Raw genomic sequence first — 17,856 nt, 5'->3', positions numbered from 1 at the left:
AATTGTTTAGTTAATAGTTAATAATTAGCTAATAGTATTAATTAGCTTTTAATAGGAATTAAAAAGTAACAGCAGAGAAATTTCGATATATGTGACACTGGAGCACAAAAGCAGTCTTAAGTCGCTGGGGTATATTTGTAGCAATAGCCAACAATACATTGTATGGGTCAAAATTATAGATTTTTCTTTTATGCCAAAAATCATTAGGATATTAAGTAAAGATCATGTTCCATGAAGATATTTTGTAAATTTCCTACTGTAAATATATTCAAACTTAATTTTTGATTAGTAATATGCATTGCTAAGAACTTAATTTGGACAACTTTAAAGATGATTTTCTCAATATTTGATTTTTTTGCACCCTCAGATTCCAGATTTTCAAATAGTTGTATCTCGGCCAAATATTGTCCTATCCTAACAAACCATACATCAATGAAAGCTTATTTATTCAGATGATGTATAAATCTCAATTTCGAAAAATTGACCCTTATGACTGATTTTGTGCTCCAGGGTCACATTTGTGACAAAAAAAATGCATAAAAAAAAAATCAATGGAGTTTGGATGGCACCCGGTGGCTGTTTGTGGTATGACGCGCTAAATAAAATCTAAATTTTTTTATATCAACTTCAAATTTGGAACATAGCTTATTTAGACATAAGGCTTTAATTTTATATCAATTTTGGATTCAAAAATAGTTTGTAAAATATTTATTTTACATAAAATATAATAAAAATTGGTACAGTGCTTTTTCTTTACAGTAATTTAAACTTCTATAACTTTTTGAAATGGTTCCACTTCTGCAATGATCTGCAGATTGTTGTTTGGATAGTGCACTTTCACGTCTATGTTCAGAAATGGGGGTGACACTTAAGGAGTTAAAACACCTCAGTCCTGCTCTAGATCACGGTGTCCAGCATCTCCAGGAAGAGTTTGTGCATGGGCACGCGTCCGTCCCTGTGCAGCCGGCTGAAGCAGCGCACGGCTCTGAACGCTGTCTGACGCAGCAGCGGGAGCGTCATGAGCAGGCGCCCGGCGCGGTGAGCTTCGGACAGACGCTGGCTGCTCTCGTAGTCCTGCAGGGCCTCGTGGAGCCCGTCCTGGAAGCGCTGCACGGCCTCGGCGCCCTCCACGTTCTCTGCGTCTGAAAGAAAGCGTCGGCGAGGTCACTAGAGCCCCTCGGCTGCTGGAGCGCAGTGTTAAACACTGGGACATTCTAGAATGCCTAACATGAAAAACACTTAACGTGGCTTTAAAAAGACCAAACTCAATAAACATTATTAATAAATCACTCTATGTACAGACAAGCAGATATGAGCCCATGACACGAACGCAACGCTTCCTATTATTTTACATTTAGTCATTTAGCAGACGCTTGTATCCAAAGCGACTTAAAAATGTCACCCTGGAGCACAAAACCAGTCATAAGGGTCCATTTAAAAAAAAATTGAGATTATATACTTAATATCCTAATGATTTTTGGCATAAAAGAAAAATAGATAATTTTGTTTATTTATAATATATATATTATAATGTTTATTGATTTTTGGTATTTTTAAAACACTGTTTTAATGCATTAAGCCACTTTACGCGTTTTCCTTATAGTGGTTTTCTATGGGAGGAAAACACTTAATGTGTAATTAGATGCGCTGCCTTCACATTCTGGGCTCATCTGCTTGTCTGTAAATAGTTTACTTCATTAATAATGTGTTTACTGAGTTTGGTCTTTTAATAACTCTGTTTTAATGCGTTAAGCCACGTTAAGCATTCTAGAATGTCCCTTGTTGGTGCTTAATGGGCTAGCCCAGGTCCATCAGGTCATCAGGCCTTTAGGTTCTTCTGTGTCAAGTGTAAAAATGATAGTTTTCTGGGTGTCGTCTGACTGTAAACGCCCTGCGGTCGGATGCGGGACGCGGCTAATGGATGTATTGATCTGTGCTCTGAACTGCTCTGTTCATATTGATTGGTTTTTCTTGGCCAGTGAGTCTGAGACTGAAAATGGGAACTAAAATAAAGCAGAATGAACTCCTATCACACAAACCAGATATAGACAGAGTTTAGGCAATCCCTCAACACTACTTAAGAAGCATCAATACAAGCATATGGATCAGGAATACTTTTTCCGTCTGTCATTCCATTTTATTACACATAACTTAATGTAAGAGGTTTATATACTGTATGTGTGTGTATATATACCTGAGTTGGCCAGAGCCATGGCTTTGAGAGTGAGCACCTCCTCCTGGTTGAGGCCCATCTGCTGGTATTTGGAGGTCAGGTGTCTCAGAGCCGTGTAGAGATCATGCAGTCCTGCGGCTCGACACTGGCTCTCGTTCAGTCGCAGGTTCTCCGCAAAACTGAAGCTCGTCAGCCGAACCCTGAGATCTCCAAACCACGTTCAGCACCAGCGTCTCCATCCAGCCGCTCTGGAGCAGCGCCATCTGATCCACCAGCGAGAGGCCTGAGAAACCTGCCAAACACAGCCGGCAGTTATCTTCATGCAGCACATCTGGATGAGGATTCACCAGATCAGCACTGGCTGTGTACCTGGAATGTGTTTGGCCCAGCCGATCATAACCAGCAGCTCCCTGTTCAAAAGGTCACATAAGGTCAGCAGCGTTTTAAGGTCACTGTCAGGAGTCGCGGGGTCAGGGGCGGCTCTCAGAGGAACCGGTTCAGATACGAGGAGCTGAGAGATCACTTTGTTTCCTGGAAAGGAAAAGATGAGGATGTTTTATTGATGATGTTAAACCGTTAATCAGGTTAAATCCTCAACCACTCATAATCCACTGACCACAGTTTCTAATGCTGGCCTTCATGCTCAGGTCCGCTGCTCTTTTGTTAATATTTTAAAATGTTCTAAAGGGTTGCATGAAGGCTGTGTTAATGGATGTTAGTATGTGTGTGGTGGGACTCACGGATCGGTTTGCTGGAATGAGCGTAAGGTGTTTTGGTGAAGAGAGAGAGCGCTGAATCCACTCTGCGCTTGTACTTCTGTCGGCCTCCTCTCACGCGGTCCATACGCACACCTGCACACACGCACACACGCACACACGCACGCACGCACGCACACGGAAAATAATGTGTCATTATAACATAAATAAACATGACTAGTTCTTACTGCTAAAGTATACTTGTGTTCACTGTTCTTGTCATAACAGCTTCACTAAGCAATAGCAAGATAGACACTGTGTCCAAATGTATGGAAGCCCATTTCTGCAATATAAGAAACAAAATCACGCTTTGCCAATACTTCAAGTCATGATTATAACATCCTAAGTCACAACTATGACTTTACAAGTACAACTCATAATTACGAGATAAAGTCAAAATTCTAACAAAAACATCATTATGAGATAAAAAGTAGAAATTCTGAAATAAAAGTCATAAATGAAACAGTCACTTTACAATTTTGAAATTGACATAAAAACTTACAATGAGATTAAGTTGAAATTGCGACAAGAAATCATAATTATGAGATAAAAAGGCAAAATTATGACATACTAAGCCAATTTAAAAATTAATTTTTGGCATTTTATCTCATAATTTCGACTTTGTCATCATTTCGATTTATTGTCATAATTTCAACTTTATATCATAATTATGACTTTTTATGCCATAATTTTAACTTAGTATGATAGAATTTTTACTTTTTAGCATAATTTCAACTTGTCATAATTGTGACTTTTTATGCCATAATTTTAACTTAGTACGATAGAATTTTGACTTTTTAGCATAATTTCAACTTGTCATAATTGTGACTTTTTATGCCATAATTTTAACTTAGTACGATAGAATTTTGACTTTTTAGCATAATTTCAACTTGTCATAATTTTGACTTTTAAAGTCATAATATCATGATTATATCATAATTACAACATTTAAAGTCATAAAGTCATCTTTTCATATATGACTTTTAAAGTTTTGAGACTTGGATAAATACTATAACAAATGTATTGCTCATTGTTAGTAACTGATGTTACCATACAATACAGTGCATCTTTTTTGTTTTAACCATACATTTACTTCTTACTTTTCTAAAGAAAAAGAAAGTACATTTGCAATATTCACTCAAACGGTTATGCTGCAAATATCTTTGGATTGTTTATTCAGTACTAAAAAGTACTAAATATAAGTGGTCTCAGTCTTTTTGGATCCCACTGTAGGCATATATGGACATAAGTTATTTTAGCCACGGAAAGCAAACATCTAAAGATAAAATGATGGTCAAATAATAGTTTGAGTTTTAGTGTCAGGTTTCAGAGGAGCTCACCCTCTCTCATCATGCCGGCACGCAGGCACTTCTGGAAACGACATGCTTGGCAGGATTTCCTCCGTCTCTTAGTGATCTCACAGTCGTTCACCACCGGACAGCTGTACTCGATGTTTCCTGAAACACACACAAATCACACCAGATTTACAACGGACACAGAGCACAGCAAAAACGTATTGCACTTTTTTCTTTTGACCTGTTCACACTTTTTTATTCAGAGGAAAATAAAAAACAGGGAGGAGGGACGTTATCAGGAAACACTGCAAGCTGGATTCAAACTCATGTAGCCTGTGTGAGCAGCACAACTCAATATGCAAGCACACATGCTTTAATGTTGTTAGTGAATGCCATTAATTGTTATTTATGTTTTAATGACAGACGCTCAGTTGTATGTACTGAAAACTGTAGCTCTACTAAGTGCGATATATCTATCACATGTTCAATCAAACATAAAGTACATTTGTCCCATGCTTCACAAGCTGAGCTTTCACACAGAAATCCATAGGAGTCCAGACAGAGTTCAGCTATTGATTTGCACTGCCTCATAATTGAATAATCATGGCAAGAGGTAGAAAGTTGGGGCTTTCCCAGAGGCCAGAGTATTGACGAATGTTCAACACTCATTAACGCCCAGAGAAGCAAATGGTTTTCATGCAGACTACAACATATATTACAGCCAGATTATATTTAATGCATATATTGACTATATGTGCCAAGAGGCAACAATTCTGATTTTATATTACCCATGCTTTTACTACATTTTTCACACACGCACATACACATGCACAAAAAATAAAAAATAAAATCTTACAATAGAAACCTTAGAAAAATGTAATAGAAATTCCAGTGGCTAAGTATTAATCATTGGCAGCAGTTTTATCTCAGCTTTATAGTTCATCAAATAATAATAATAATAATAATATTTATAAACACCATTCCAAATAATCTAAATCAAGACACTTGTATGGACAATGTGCTTTGATTAAAACAGCAGCACACTGAGTCTTCACACACAAATCAATGTCAGACAGATAGTTAACTCATGACATATTGATCATTACATTCATTAACAGCACTGCTGCTTTCAAAATGCATCCACACACTTGAACACTAATTTTCGTTGTGAAGTCATTAGCATACATGCAGCGAAAATCAATAATTTGTTTAAAAATGAAAATGCAGGCATCTAAGTGTCAGAGACTGCATTCAGAGAAATTCAGAGAGAACTCGATCGCGAACGGACCGAGGGGGGCCCCGCTCCAGCTAAGGACGGCCCTGTTACTATATCATAATTCAACTTGTTTAATTTCATACTAACTTCCATTAATAAGTCTTATGATGTTTTGTGGCTGCAGTCGTTACCTTGAATGGTTCTTTTGAAGAAGGCCTTGCACGCCTCACACGACGCGACGCCGTAGTGATAGCCGGACGCGAAGTCTCCGCACACCAGGCACAGGCGCTTGGGCCCGGGGTTCAGGGACGCGATGTAGTCGCAGCTCAGCAGGGACTCTGTGTGACCGACGGGCTGGAAGAGAGCCGCAGCGCTGCTGCTGGAGATGGAGCTGGAGCTGGAGCTGACGGGGGAGTCCGGGTTCAGAGACGGGTTCCCGGAGAAAACGCTGTAGCCGCTGCTGTCCGACGCGCTGCCGGGGCTGAACGGTGTCGCGCTGCTGTCCAGGCCGAGCGAGGGGCTCAGCGGGGCGGCTTTGAGCGGCGCATCGGTCGGGGACAGAGGGTCATCAGAGGTGGACGCATCCAAAAGACTGATGTGAGGTGGAGCAAGTTTCAAAAGTGTTAGTTTGTCTTTTAATTACATTTACACTCGTATATGAGAGGCAAAAGTGATTAATTATCATGTCATACCTTTGAACAGATAGTGTAGGCTCTTTATATATTCATCTTTTTAATGTAAACTGCATGAACTACTGACCTGTTAAGCAACATATACTATTTATGAATGAGTTGGGTTATTAATTAATGACTTTTAGGTTATTTAAATTATTAGCCAATGTAGTATTAAAAAAAAAAACATTACTTTGCATTAACATAAACATTAGTATGCATAATCCTTGAAAGTGAAATATTGCACATCTTAAAAACATCATGCCAGTATGTATTTGAGATTAGAAACATAATTTTAAAGATGAGCTTAAAGAACTTTCTAAGCATTGCATAGTGCATTGCACATTTATGATACATGATGAAAAGTAAAGCATTATTTACATATTTGCAATGGCATGCAATCTTCAAACAGTCTTGTGTCATCACATTACACACCACAAACGTTTCAGTCCATTAAAACTGTAAACTGAAGCTTCGTTACTGGCATTTTTAGTCAAATCAAAGAGTTGCAAATGTTACAACCTGCACAAAAACTTAATTTTGCTTTTTAAAAAACACTTTATTAATTAATGAAAACTTTGAGCTGCAGCTGACATATAACACATATGACAACACTTTCTGCAGAGTTTAGGTATAAAAAGTAATATATAAAAAGGCATTTGAATTTGTAACAGTAGTAGTCCTGCTTACTTGTGCTGGTTTAGAAACTGGAAGTTCTCACTCAGGCAAAACTCCTTGAGGTCCATCACTACTGTTCCCCAGGGACTGTCTGTGATGAAGGGAATGGAGCTGCACACTGAGCAGGAGCTGCAGAGCTGCAGGTTTATGTAAGTGATGCATGGCGGTGGGCGGGTCTAATCTAATCCAGATGCATGCTGATTAAAACCCTATTGATGAGCTCTCATAACTGACAGGTCAACAATACAAGCAGGCCAACTGCAAATCAGATGTTTCATAAAGCAACACATTTAAAGAATGCATTCTTATGGGCTTCAATACACAATGAAATCAGTGGAGAGTCATTGAGATGATGCTTTTTCATCATTTTTACACCATTTTCCACAGTGACCGAGGCTCTTTGTTGTATGTAAATAAATATAAAGACATTCCTTATCTGCAGTTGGCTGCGAACACCAACAAACCACTCCCGCCACATCAAGTCTGCTTCATTTCCTTGTTGCTGCCTCTGTTGTTGACCCTCAAAACAGACTCCAATTTGAGCTCTCTGTACTGGAACTACAGGATTTCTGCTAGTTTAAGTCCCATCAAATGTCACTCGAATCATTGTTTGATTTTCAATCCATGTCAGTGTAAAGTTGGGGAATATTGGCGTTAAATGCTAATTCTAATTCAGCTACTACACTAAAAACCTTTTAGTTGACGTCTTTTACATGGTAAAGTATGTTAAATGGTGTTTGAGAGAGAAAATTGGTAACACTTTACAATAAGGACTCATTTGTTAAAATTAGTTAATGCATTAGCTAACATGAACTAACAATAAGCAGTGCATTTTCTACAGCACATTACAATGCACAGATGACTGGGTAACACTTTATTTTAAGGTGTCCGTGTTACACATGCTACACGTGCTTACTATTGTAATAACAATTAATTATGCATAATTACATGCAAGTTACCCTAATCATAACCCTAACCATATGGAAAGTACATGTAGTTAATTAATATTACTCAGCACTTAAATGTATAATTACACTGTAGCTAGGACACCTTAAAATAAAGTGTAACCAATGACTGTATTGCAAGTTACTGATTGATTTTATTTTTTAATATTAATTCATAAAATTCAACCGTTCATGTTAATTTACATTTACATTTAGTCATTTAGCAGATGCTTTAATCCCAAGCGATTTACAAATGAGGACAACGGGAAGCAATCAAAACCAACAAAAGAGCAATGATATGCAAGTGCTATAACAAGTCTCAGTTAGCTTAACACAGTAAACATAGCGCTTTTCTTTAAAATTATATAACAAAAAAATTAAAACAGATAAAATAGAAAACAACAAACAAGCAGTTAGTAAATGAATAGAGTGCAAGTCTAAAAGGTGCAAGTTTTTTTAAGAATATAATTAAAATAGAGTGTGCTAGAGTTAGAGGGTCAAATAAAGATGCAAGAGATGTGTTTTTAGGCGATTCTTGAAGATGGCTAAGGACTCAGCTGCTCGGATTGAGTTGGGCAGGTTATTCCACCAGGAGGGAACATTTAATTTAAAAGTCTGTGAAAGTGATTTTGTGCCTGAATTGGTGAAATTGTGATGAAACGATGGGTTTGTTGGAACCACAAGCAGTTCTGTCTTGGCAAGGTTGAGTTGAAGGTGATGGTCCGTCATCCAACAAGAAATGTCTGTCAGACATGCTGAGATGCGAGCAGCTATCGTCGGATCATCAGGATGGAATGAGAGGTAGAGTTGTGTGTCATCAGCATAGCAGTGATATGAAAAGCCATGTTTCTGAATGACAGAACCTAGTGATGCCATGTAGACAGAGAAGAGAAGTGGTCCAAGAACTGAGCCCTGAGGCACCCCAGTAGTTAGATGTTGCGACTTAGACACCTCACCTCTCCAAGATACCTTGAAGGACCTGAGATAATTATTAATAATTCACAGTGCATTAACGAATGTCAACAGATACAACTCTTGATTTTAAAACTGTAGTACTAAATGTTGAAATGAACAATAGCAAAGATTATTAAATACTGTAGAAGTACTCTTTATTATTAGTTCAAGTAAACCTATTTTAGTATCATTGAGATACTATTATAGTGCTTTATTACTATTTAAAATTAGTTTTTATTTTTATATTTTCTGTTTTAATTTTAGTTTTAGTAATTTTGCTGTGTTTTGTGACTTTAGCTTTTTTAAATGTCTATGTAGGTTTCATTCATTTTTATTTCAGTTTTAGTTTTAGTTATTTTAGTGCATCTAGGTAAACTAAATGAAACTGAGAAAAGTTTACAACTAGATGAAATAAAATATATTTTTTACAAAAATCTTTATAATTTATTTTATAAAATTGTTTTATGTTTTTAGTTTTAATTAACTATAATAACCTTAACTAATGCAGTCAAGTAATTTTGACAAAATAAACCTTAGTGTAAAATTTTACTAGATAATTGCACTGGTTAAAGGTGAAAATGAATTTCATTAGTGATCCAAACGAAGGCATCAGACACTGGTTTATATCTGGTAGTGGTCAGATTGGGAGCGCGGCTGTGGATGTTCAGTCAGTAGGTCAGGATTTGTGCAGATGCAGGATTACATGATGCCTGAAAAGTGCTGAGGCTCAGTATTTAGCTGCACTCTTTGTACTCCAGTGACCTACTATGAGAATCATAAACCTGTCTGTCTCACACACTGTGATGCAATGCTTATGTCTGCGTAACCTTATTACATGCAGTACTTTGTTATGAAGTGAGATACATTTTCAAAGAGTCATTACTACATGTAAATATACAAACGATTCAGCACAAATGATTATCATCACAATTACAGTGAAAAGTTGAAAGATCCACACGTTTGTATACAACCTGACTCTCATTTTCATGCTTCAATGAAAGAACAACATTTGAATGTCTGTCCATAGAGTCACATGATCAATGTCACCAATTTGATTAGTGACCTAGAAATAGTGCAGAATCTGAAATGTTTATTATTCATTGTAATCTTTATAGAAAATGCATGTTTCTTTGTTTTAAATATATGAATAAAAAATTAGTCAAAATCATAAAAACATTATATTTTCTCCCCTTTTATTATTAAATCTATAAATATAAATTATCCATCCTGCAATACTTCATTCTGGTCAATTGCAGCATTCAGCAGTCCAATATTTCTGAATAATGATCACTTTACATGGCAACAATGCATAACTGATTATTCATCTGGGCTCCCTTATATATTTGCAAGGTTATCATAATTAACTAAAACTAAAATTATAATAATAAGATACAATTTAACTGAAATAATCATTTAGTTTAACTTGATGTACTAAAATGACTAAAACTGGAATAAAAATGAATAAAAACTACTGATATATATATATATATATAAAAATAAAAATAAAACACTATTTGAAATATTTACAAATATTCACAAGTAGAAACACTATTTGAAATGAAAGCTTTAACTGAAATAAAGCGTGCGCTGAGCTAAAGATGATCACCGGTAAACTGAAGCGCACTTAACCAACTTAACCAAACGCATTCTATACGAGATAAATCAGATATACATCAAATAAACACAATATTACAAAGTACAATTGCACAAAAGGCTGCAAACGAACAGTGCGCATCTGAAGTGTCTCTGAAGGAAATAATGCATTATTTATCGGCTTTAAGATATCGGCCAAATTTTCTTATCGGGCCGATACCGATAACAGAAAAAATGAGCATTTATCGGCCGATACCGATATGGTGGCCGATATATCGTGCATCCCTAGTTTAACTTGATGTACCAAGAATAACTAAAATTGAAAAAAAAAGAAAAAAAGAATAAAAACTATATAGATATATAAAAAAAATTATACAGGGCAAAAAATGTAAAAAATCAACACAGAAAATTCATTCATATAAATACAGTATATTGTGCCCTTTTGTTATGGATTTTTTTTAGTGTGTAATTCAAAATATGAATAAAAAAACTTTCGTAGTATCTCAGTTATACTCAAATAACACTGCATAGCTGTGCTCATATTCAGTATCTCTGCAATCAATATTTCATCCCTATGTATAGTATTTATTATGATTTTGCATGAAATAAGTGGGATCATGGTCATTATCGCGGAGTAAACAAGACAAAACACGAGACCTGAGCAGCTGCACATCATCCATTACATAATCATTACAGTTCTATTCAGTGTTTGCCACAAAAGTGTCCGTTCTCACTATAGCAGTGGATTTACATAACTCACAGAGTTATATTGTGGTGTGAGGAGGATTAGAGCGCTTCCTAGAAATATGGGCCACTCGGCTCGCTCGGCTGTGAGATGTTGTTGTGAGGTGATGACCCTGTTTTGGAGTGTTACGGAACACTGACCCATTTCTGACCCAGCGCAGGTGAGAGGATTAGTGTCTAGGCCGGCCAGGAACACCTGTCTCGTTCCCCACAGGCCTTAATCCAGGAGAGGCCTCCTCAGCAACAAATTCAGACAATGTTGGCATCGTTCAGTGAGAGTGTGACACAGCGATGCCGAGCACATGTGGCCCTCAGCGCTCACACTGGTGTTTCTCTAGCAGACGCTCGCATGCGGTGTGTGAGATCAGGAGCTGTGCCGCTGTATTCTTTACTGCAGTGTCACGAGAGCGAGAGAGAGAGAGGAAATCTGACAGAGCGCTGACTCTCACTCTCACTAACACTAGCAGGAACACACACTCAAACTCTCAAACTCCATCAACACAGACACTCACAGAAACTCTCCAGAAATGGCAGCGTCAAATTTCACCTAGAAATCAAGAAGTACATACATATCATTTTGGGGTTAAGCATGACCCACGCATTTCATTGTGAGATTCACTCACCCACCACTGCAACACAATGAGTATTATTCTCTTCTAAAAATGACCCGTAGCCGTAACTGCAGCATGTAAATCAATGGCTGTGTCACTACATGGTGACGTCAGTGGAAACTTAACTGAATCCAAGAACTTTGACCTAAAACTCCACCATAAACATTCGGCAGCCAATTCCAGTCTGGCATCGCTGTGTTTGTGTGTTTGTGAGTGAGTGAGTCATCTGTACTCGTGCCAGTCCAGTTCAGGCCGTGTTTAACCTCAACACACTCGAGTACCATCAACAAAGGAGGATCAGAGGAAGTTTACGGGGAAAACTGAAATCCTCCACTACACTGTTGGCCAGTAACACAAGCCACAATGGAGTGAAAGCTGATATTCCGCTGCTCGCTGCAATCCACCGAAGTACATTATGAGTGAAGTGAACCCGGTAATCGGCTTGGCTGAGTGATGTGGGCGGATTGGCCTATAAAAGGACTTATGAGCTGGATTCATATAAACACTAGGCACATTAGGACCAGGCCGAGATAAGCTGGTTACAAACCTTCTCAAACAAAGCACGTAAGAGAAAGAGAGACGGCCTAAGAATGACAACAACGGGATTTCAATAATATCGGCCACGTTTAGAGGAAAAACCATGAAGCGGTTGGTTTTCAGGAAGCTCATCAACAAACAAACACTTCGTGATCGGTGGGAACGTGTGCAAATATATTTCCAGACGACATAGAAGATATCAAAAACATACACATAAAAACATCTGAGATGTACAATAGCAGTTCACGACTGCATTTCCCCCGCAAATACAGTGCATTTTGTGTTACGTGACACAGGGGTTTCTGACAGACCAAACACAGAAGAGAGATTTAACAGTATCAAATAGCAACGTGGTGAAATTCCGACATATGACAAAAATACATATATTTATATATAGTATGCATGGAATTGCCTTCATTGATATGGGTATATAAATATGAAATCTGTGTAAAAAAGCATTTCTAGTTTATGCAGTTTCGTAGATATTTATGACAGACATTCAAGCTCATCTGGCCTGCATTTAAACCGATGAAAAAGTACATTAATATATCATTTTTTGATAACACTTTATATATAATGCATTATAAAAGTAAGATACGTATAACATTTTTAATGCATTAATTAATGCACTTCATAATGCATCCCGTTAAAATACATTATAATGCAGCTATTCACTGAACACACCTTTAAAAAGTATAATGCATGAAAAACAATTAGAATGCATTTTAACTTTGGTTACAATTATTTATGTAAAGATATAATGCATTACAACATGCATTACAAATACCTTTATAATGCATTATACATGAAGGCTTGCAGTGTTATTGTATTGAGCCTCGTGTGTAAAGCTTCACTATTAGACTTTTGGATATACACACAAGTATTGTCATAAAATCAACAATTTACAGCAACGTGGTGGACACAGGGAATAATAATTAGTAAGTCTCTAAATGCAGTCCTCACTCAAGCCGGGATGCAGTGGTTGGGTCTTCGGGACATGATGAAGCCCCTGAGACACACGCACCTGTACGATGAAGTCCTACTTATGTGGGTTAAAAACACTCCTAAGTTCAAGTAACTGCATTTAATATAAATTTAAATTAATTAAACAATGAAATATTATTAAATTAAAAATAATTGTATATAACATGCAATTAAATGTCCAAAATCATTACATTTAGTTCACACCAGTGTTGGAATTTAACTTAAAGCAAAAAATGCCCGCAAATATATATAAAAAAATAAAAAGCCCATCAAATTTAAGATAAAGGGGCAAAAAATGCCCGTGCACAATTAAACTAAATCTATTACTGCTATCAAGATTAAAGTGAAATGTGAAAATGAAATGTGTTGATTGCTGCATTAAATTTAGATCTGCTGACGTTGCATCAGATTTATTTTTTACGTTTGATTTATTTATTTATTTTAGTTTTTTGCAGCATTGAGCATTTTAAACAATCCTATGCAATTCTGTTGAGCTTAATGGCCAAGTTCTGTTCAGTGCATGTTTGCATTATAAACAACATAAATAAAGTGCAAATAGAAGTAAGCAATTCTTTTTGCAGTATAGACAACTTCTGTGAGTTATAATCTAAAATCAGCCAGCAAACCATCTTGGACTGGTTTAGTATGTTTTTTGCATTATTCTAATAACCACCCTAGTAAAACTAATAATAATAATAATTTATTTAAAATACATTTATTTCATACTAAGTATACTTCGAACCCATTAACATATTTATTAACATATCACTTAAGACTTACTGATATAAAATTATAATTAAACTTTATTTGGAGTATTTCTTTATTGCACAATACACATTTCTTAATATTAAGCCTAAAATGTGTTTTAATATGATTATTAATAAGGATTGTTTGATCGCTGTATAATATCAGTCTTTAAATGCGAGATATTTAAAAAGTGTACCTGAGGTATACTTGCAATAGTTCCACTTTAGCGCAATCAAATATACTTCAGTATATCTTTAGTTGGACTTCAGCACAATTAAAGTGCATGAAGCACAAAATTAGTTTTTTCTAATTTAGACTTTAAATATACCAGTTTAGTAGGCTATGCCAAAAGTACAATTGCAGGGTATTTTAATTAAGCACATAAATATGTAAATGTATTTGCACTATACCTAGCACAAAATAAATGTATTTCAAATACATTTGAGTATTTTTTTCACTAGGGTAGACTTTAATTTCAGACTCACGCTCATAGACTCCCTCCCGTCTGTCAGGAAACATTGGGAAAGGGGGCGGGGCTCTCCATGACTCCTCCCCCGCACCCTCGCTGTACGGGGAGTTTTCCGGAAGCGGGGCCAAACTGAGCAGAGGCCTGTCTGGACGGGACGGCAGCGGTCGCGCATCGAACGTTCGCTCGCCACGAGGATCCGGGATACCGAAGGGAGGGCCAGGCGCAGTTTCATAATCATCCTCCTCCTCATAGTAACGACTTCCACTGGAAACAAGTCGAGTACAGTTACACACAATCAGGTTATTACAGTTTTTTTTCAACTGCTTACACACACTTTTAAAACTTTGCCTCTTTTTTTCAAAACTTTACACACAAATCCAAGAACTGCACACACAAAATGCAAAATGCCTCACATCTCTTGCAAAATGAAGCACTGCATTCAAAATATCACAAGCACATCTCAAAAGCAAACATTTGCAAACACTTTTGCCATAATATTAATTCCTGTTAGATTTGTGTGTGTTACATAGAGAATTGTGTGTTGTGTTTTGCAAAAAGTGTTTTATGAAATTGAAAACCGAGTCAAAAGCCGAGCATTAGTGAATGGTTTTGCAGATTTGGTGTGTGCTTCTGGTGTTTGAGTGTCAGCTTTCAGAAATTGTGGCAAGTAAAGATTTTGGACCCTATTTTAATGATCTAAGCGCATGATCTAAACCGCAAGGCGCAGGTGCACTTAGGGCGTGTCCAATTCCTCTTTTGCTAGTTTAGCGACGGGAAAAACGGTCTGCGCGCCCAGCGCGTGGTCTAAAAGGGTTGTCCCTATTCTCTTAATGAGTAATGGGTGTTTTTTGGGCATAACGTGCAATAAACCAATCAGAGTCTCATCTCCCATTCCCTTTCAGAGCCAGTTGCGCTCGTGCCATGGCGGATTCGCTAATTACATGCGCGAGCAAATAGGTAGCCTAATTCTGATACATGCAATGACTATCCATTATGGCATGTAGGCATTTTTATATTTATGTAGCCTACACAATAATAATCTTTTAGATTTAATTCTTTTTATTTTGAATATTTGGCATGTTTATGTGCTGCTGCGCGTCTGTGTGTGTGTAATAAGCAGAGTGTACTCGCGTTGAGGACCCGCCTATAGACGCATATTACTAACGAGGTCTTTAAATAACAAAAAATACTGCGCCATTGACTTTAGACCAGTTAGTTAATGGCGCAGTCTATTTCAGTTGCCTCAAAATAGCAACACGCCAACAATGCGCCTGAACACACCTCGTTTTCAGACCAGCACGCCCATGAGCTCACAAATGGGCGCAAATGCATTTGCTATTTAAACAACGTGTCGCTGGACGTGAAAATGATAGCTGCGTCGGGCTGAAACTAGCAAAAAACACTTGCATCACGCCGGGTGCTGCATTGCGCCCGCTGTATGATAGGGCCCTTTGTGTGTAAGCAGGTGAAAAGAACTGCAGCAGTGTATCGTCCGAGTGACCCACTCACCCCGGGGCCGGCTGCCTGTAGGGGGCGTCTGGGAGCCCGTATGAGCTGGGGGCTCTGCCTCTCAGCCCGGATCGCCGTCCACCCGCTCCCACAGGACTGTAGTCATCGTAATCAGGGGATATGTAGTCGGGGCGTCCCGGCAGGGGTTCGGGGTACTCTGGGGGGCTGTACGGCGGGCGGTACCCTCCTCTTCCAGGCAGGGGCCCCGGGCCGAAGCGCTCGTAGTAACGAGGAGAGTAAGGAGGAGGACCGAACTCATTACACAGAGCCTCATAGGCCTCTAATCAGGAGTCAGACAGAGAGAAACTGAATGAGCGTGTGAGGGTTGGGCAAAATTTTACTTAATTTAATTGGAATGATGGGAAATTAAAATTCAAAGAAAAGAACAACTAAACAGACAAAAACAACAACAAAAAAATCTTTATTTTCACCTCTGAAAAAGAGGTACACTTTAGCATACTTTTATTATGGAAATAATACACTTAGAATATACTTAAGTGTGAACTAAATGTAATGTTATGGACACTGCATGTTATTCACAATTAAATGATATATTACAGTGTAAATGCAATTAGTTTAACTTTAGAGTGTTTTTTGACCCACTTAAGTAGGACTTCAGGACATGTTTACTTGTAATTTCATAATTACTTCTATTGTCTTTGAAATGGTAAAACTTACTGCTGAATGTACTGACAAGCATTTAAAATATACTTTAATGTCATTTCTATTGAAACTTGTATTTAAATATATTTGCAATTGCATATTTGGAATGAAGTTGCAGATCAGATTAATTGCAATTTAGTACAATTAAAATATATTAACTTTAAACATAATATCAAAATATACAGTAATCCAGTGCTTTACACATGCTTTGGTATGCTAGTAAACACATCAAAATAAGTGTTCTTCTTTAAAACACAACAAAATATTATTGAAACATAATGATTTCAAATGTATTCGAAAGTAAAGCTATTAATTTGACATCATTACAAAGTGCACTTTTTAAAAGTCTTCTAAAGTGTGTTAAGAAACAGCCATGAAAGTGTCTCTCTTTAAATCACTTAAGTGGTCTTTTATTTCAATGGTATTATATTATCTGCAAGTACAGTCTTTAATAGCATACTTTTGAGATTTGAAGTATACACTACAAGTGCACATACCCTTTGTTGTGTGTGTTGTGTGTGTGTGTGTGTGTGTGTGGTGTGTGTGTGTGTGTGTGTTGTGTGTGTGTGTGTGTGTTGTGTGTATGTAGTGTGTGTGTGTGTGTTCGGTGTATGAGTTGTGTGTGTGTGTGTGTTGGCATGCAGTCCTTTTGTGTGCATTGTGTTGTGTGTGTGTGTTGTGTGTGTGTGTGTACCTTCATCTCTGCGGGGGCAGAGGGCACACTGCAGACCCCAGGCCTCACCATACAAACAGCAGCACTCAGTGAAGGTCAGCTGAGCTCCTAACAAAGGACTCTGACACACTAGACTAGCTGTGACGTGACGCCAACAGAAGTTTAAGTTCTCATCTGAGAAAAACACAGACAGACAGACAACAAATAAACTTTAAAAAGGACCTAAAGTTGTCATTTTACACATCGCGACTATTGTTTTTTCCATTCTTAAAGGGACAGTTCACCAAAAAATGTAATTCTGTCATTAATTACTCACTCTTATGTCATTCGGAACTTATAAGGGTTTCATTTATCTTTAAAACACAAATTAAGATATTTTTTAAATAAACTTCCGCAAGAGGTTTGTTCTTGCATGCCATTCAAGTGTTCGAGCTTCTGCTGACCATATTTAAATGTGTGTTGGTGAATATGTGAATAAAAACCTACATTAAATCTGTTTAAACTGATTGATTACGGGGTCTTTATGAACTTTTTTTAAACTGTGAATTTTTGGTGAATTGGACTTTCAGTGGAGGGACAGAAATCTTTCATTCAAAATATCTTAATTTGTGTTTTAAAAAAAAATGTGTTTGGAATGATA

At 37.3% G+C, this 17,856-nt stretch overlaps 2 protein-coding genes across 2 annotated transcripts in view; both read right to left on the bottom strand.

Moving 5' to 3' along the window:
* Positions 1-730: 730 nt before the first annotated feature.
* LOC107692480 (estrogen-related receptor gamma) lies at positions 731-6,931 on the bottom strand. Its single transcript, XM_074187024.1, is given in 8 exon segments — positions 731-1,142; positions 2,195-2,351; positions 2,353-2,465; positions 2,543-2,704; positions 2,914-3,024; positions 4,269-4,385; positions 5,631-6,031; positions 6,801-6,931. Coding segments are annotated over 8 exon segments (1,362 nt in total). The 5' UTR covers positions 6,857-6,931; the 3' UTR covers positions 731-897.
* A 4,403-nt stretch (positions 6,932-11,334) lies between these two features.
* Positions 11,335-17,856, bottom strand: part of ltbp4 (latent transforming growth factor beta binding protein 4) — an 89,843-nt gene continuing 83,321 nt past the window's right edge. The window contains exons 35-38 of the mRNA XM_016491601.1: positions 17,238-17,390; positions 15,881-16,160; positions 14,388-14,635; positions 11,335-11,483 (exon numbers count right to left, since the gene is read on the bottom strand). Of these exons, the coding sequence (XP_016347087.1) occupies positions 11,335-11,483; positions 14,388-14,635; positions 15,881-16,160; positions 17,238-17,390 (830 nt within the window). The remainder of the gene's footprint in view (positions 11,484-14,387; positions 14,636-15,880; positions 16,161-17,237; positions 17,391-17,856) is intronic.

Source organism: Sinocyclocheilus anshuiensis, unplaced genomic scaffold (genome assembly GCF_001515605.1).
Source record: "Sinocyclocheilus anshuiensis isolate Anshui unplaced genomic scaffold, SAMN03320099.WGS_v1.1 scaffold1082, whole genome shotgun sequence".
In the NCBI taxonomy this organism is placed as follows: domain Eukaryota; kingdom Metazoa; phylum Chordata; class Actinopteri; order Cypriniformes; family Cyprinidae; genus Sinocyclocheilus; species Sinocyclocheilus anshuiensis.
Note: the sequence above shows the minus strand (reverse complement) of the source record. Positions and strands in the feature narration are given on the sequence as shown.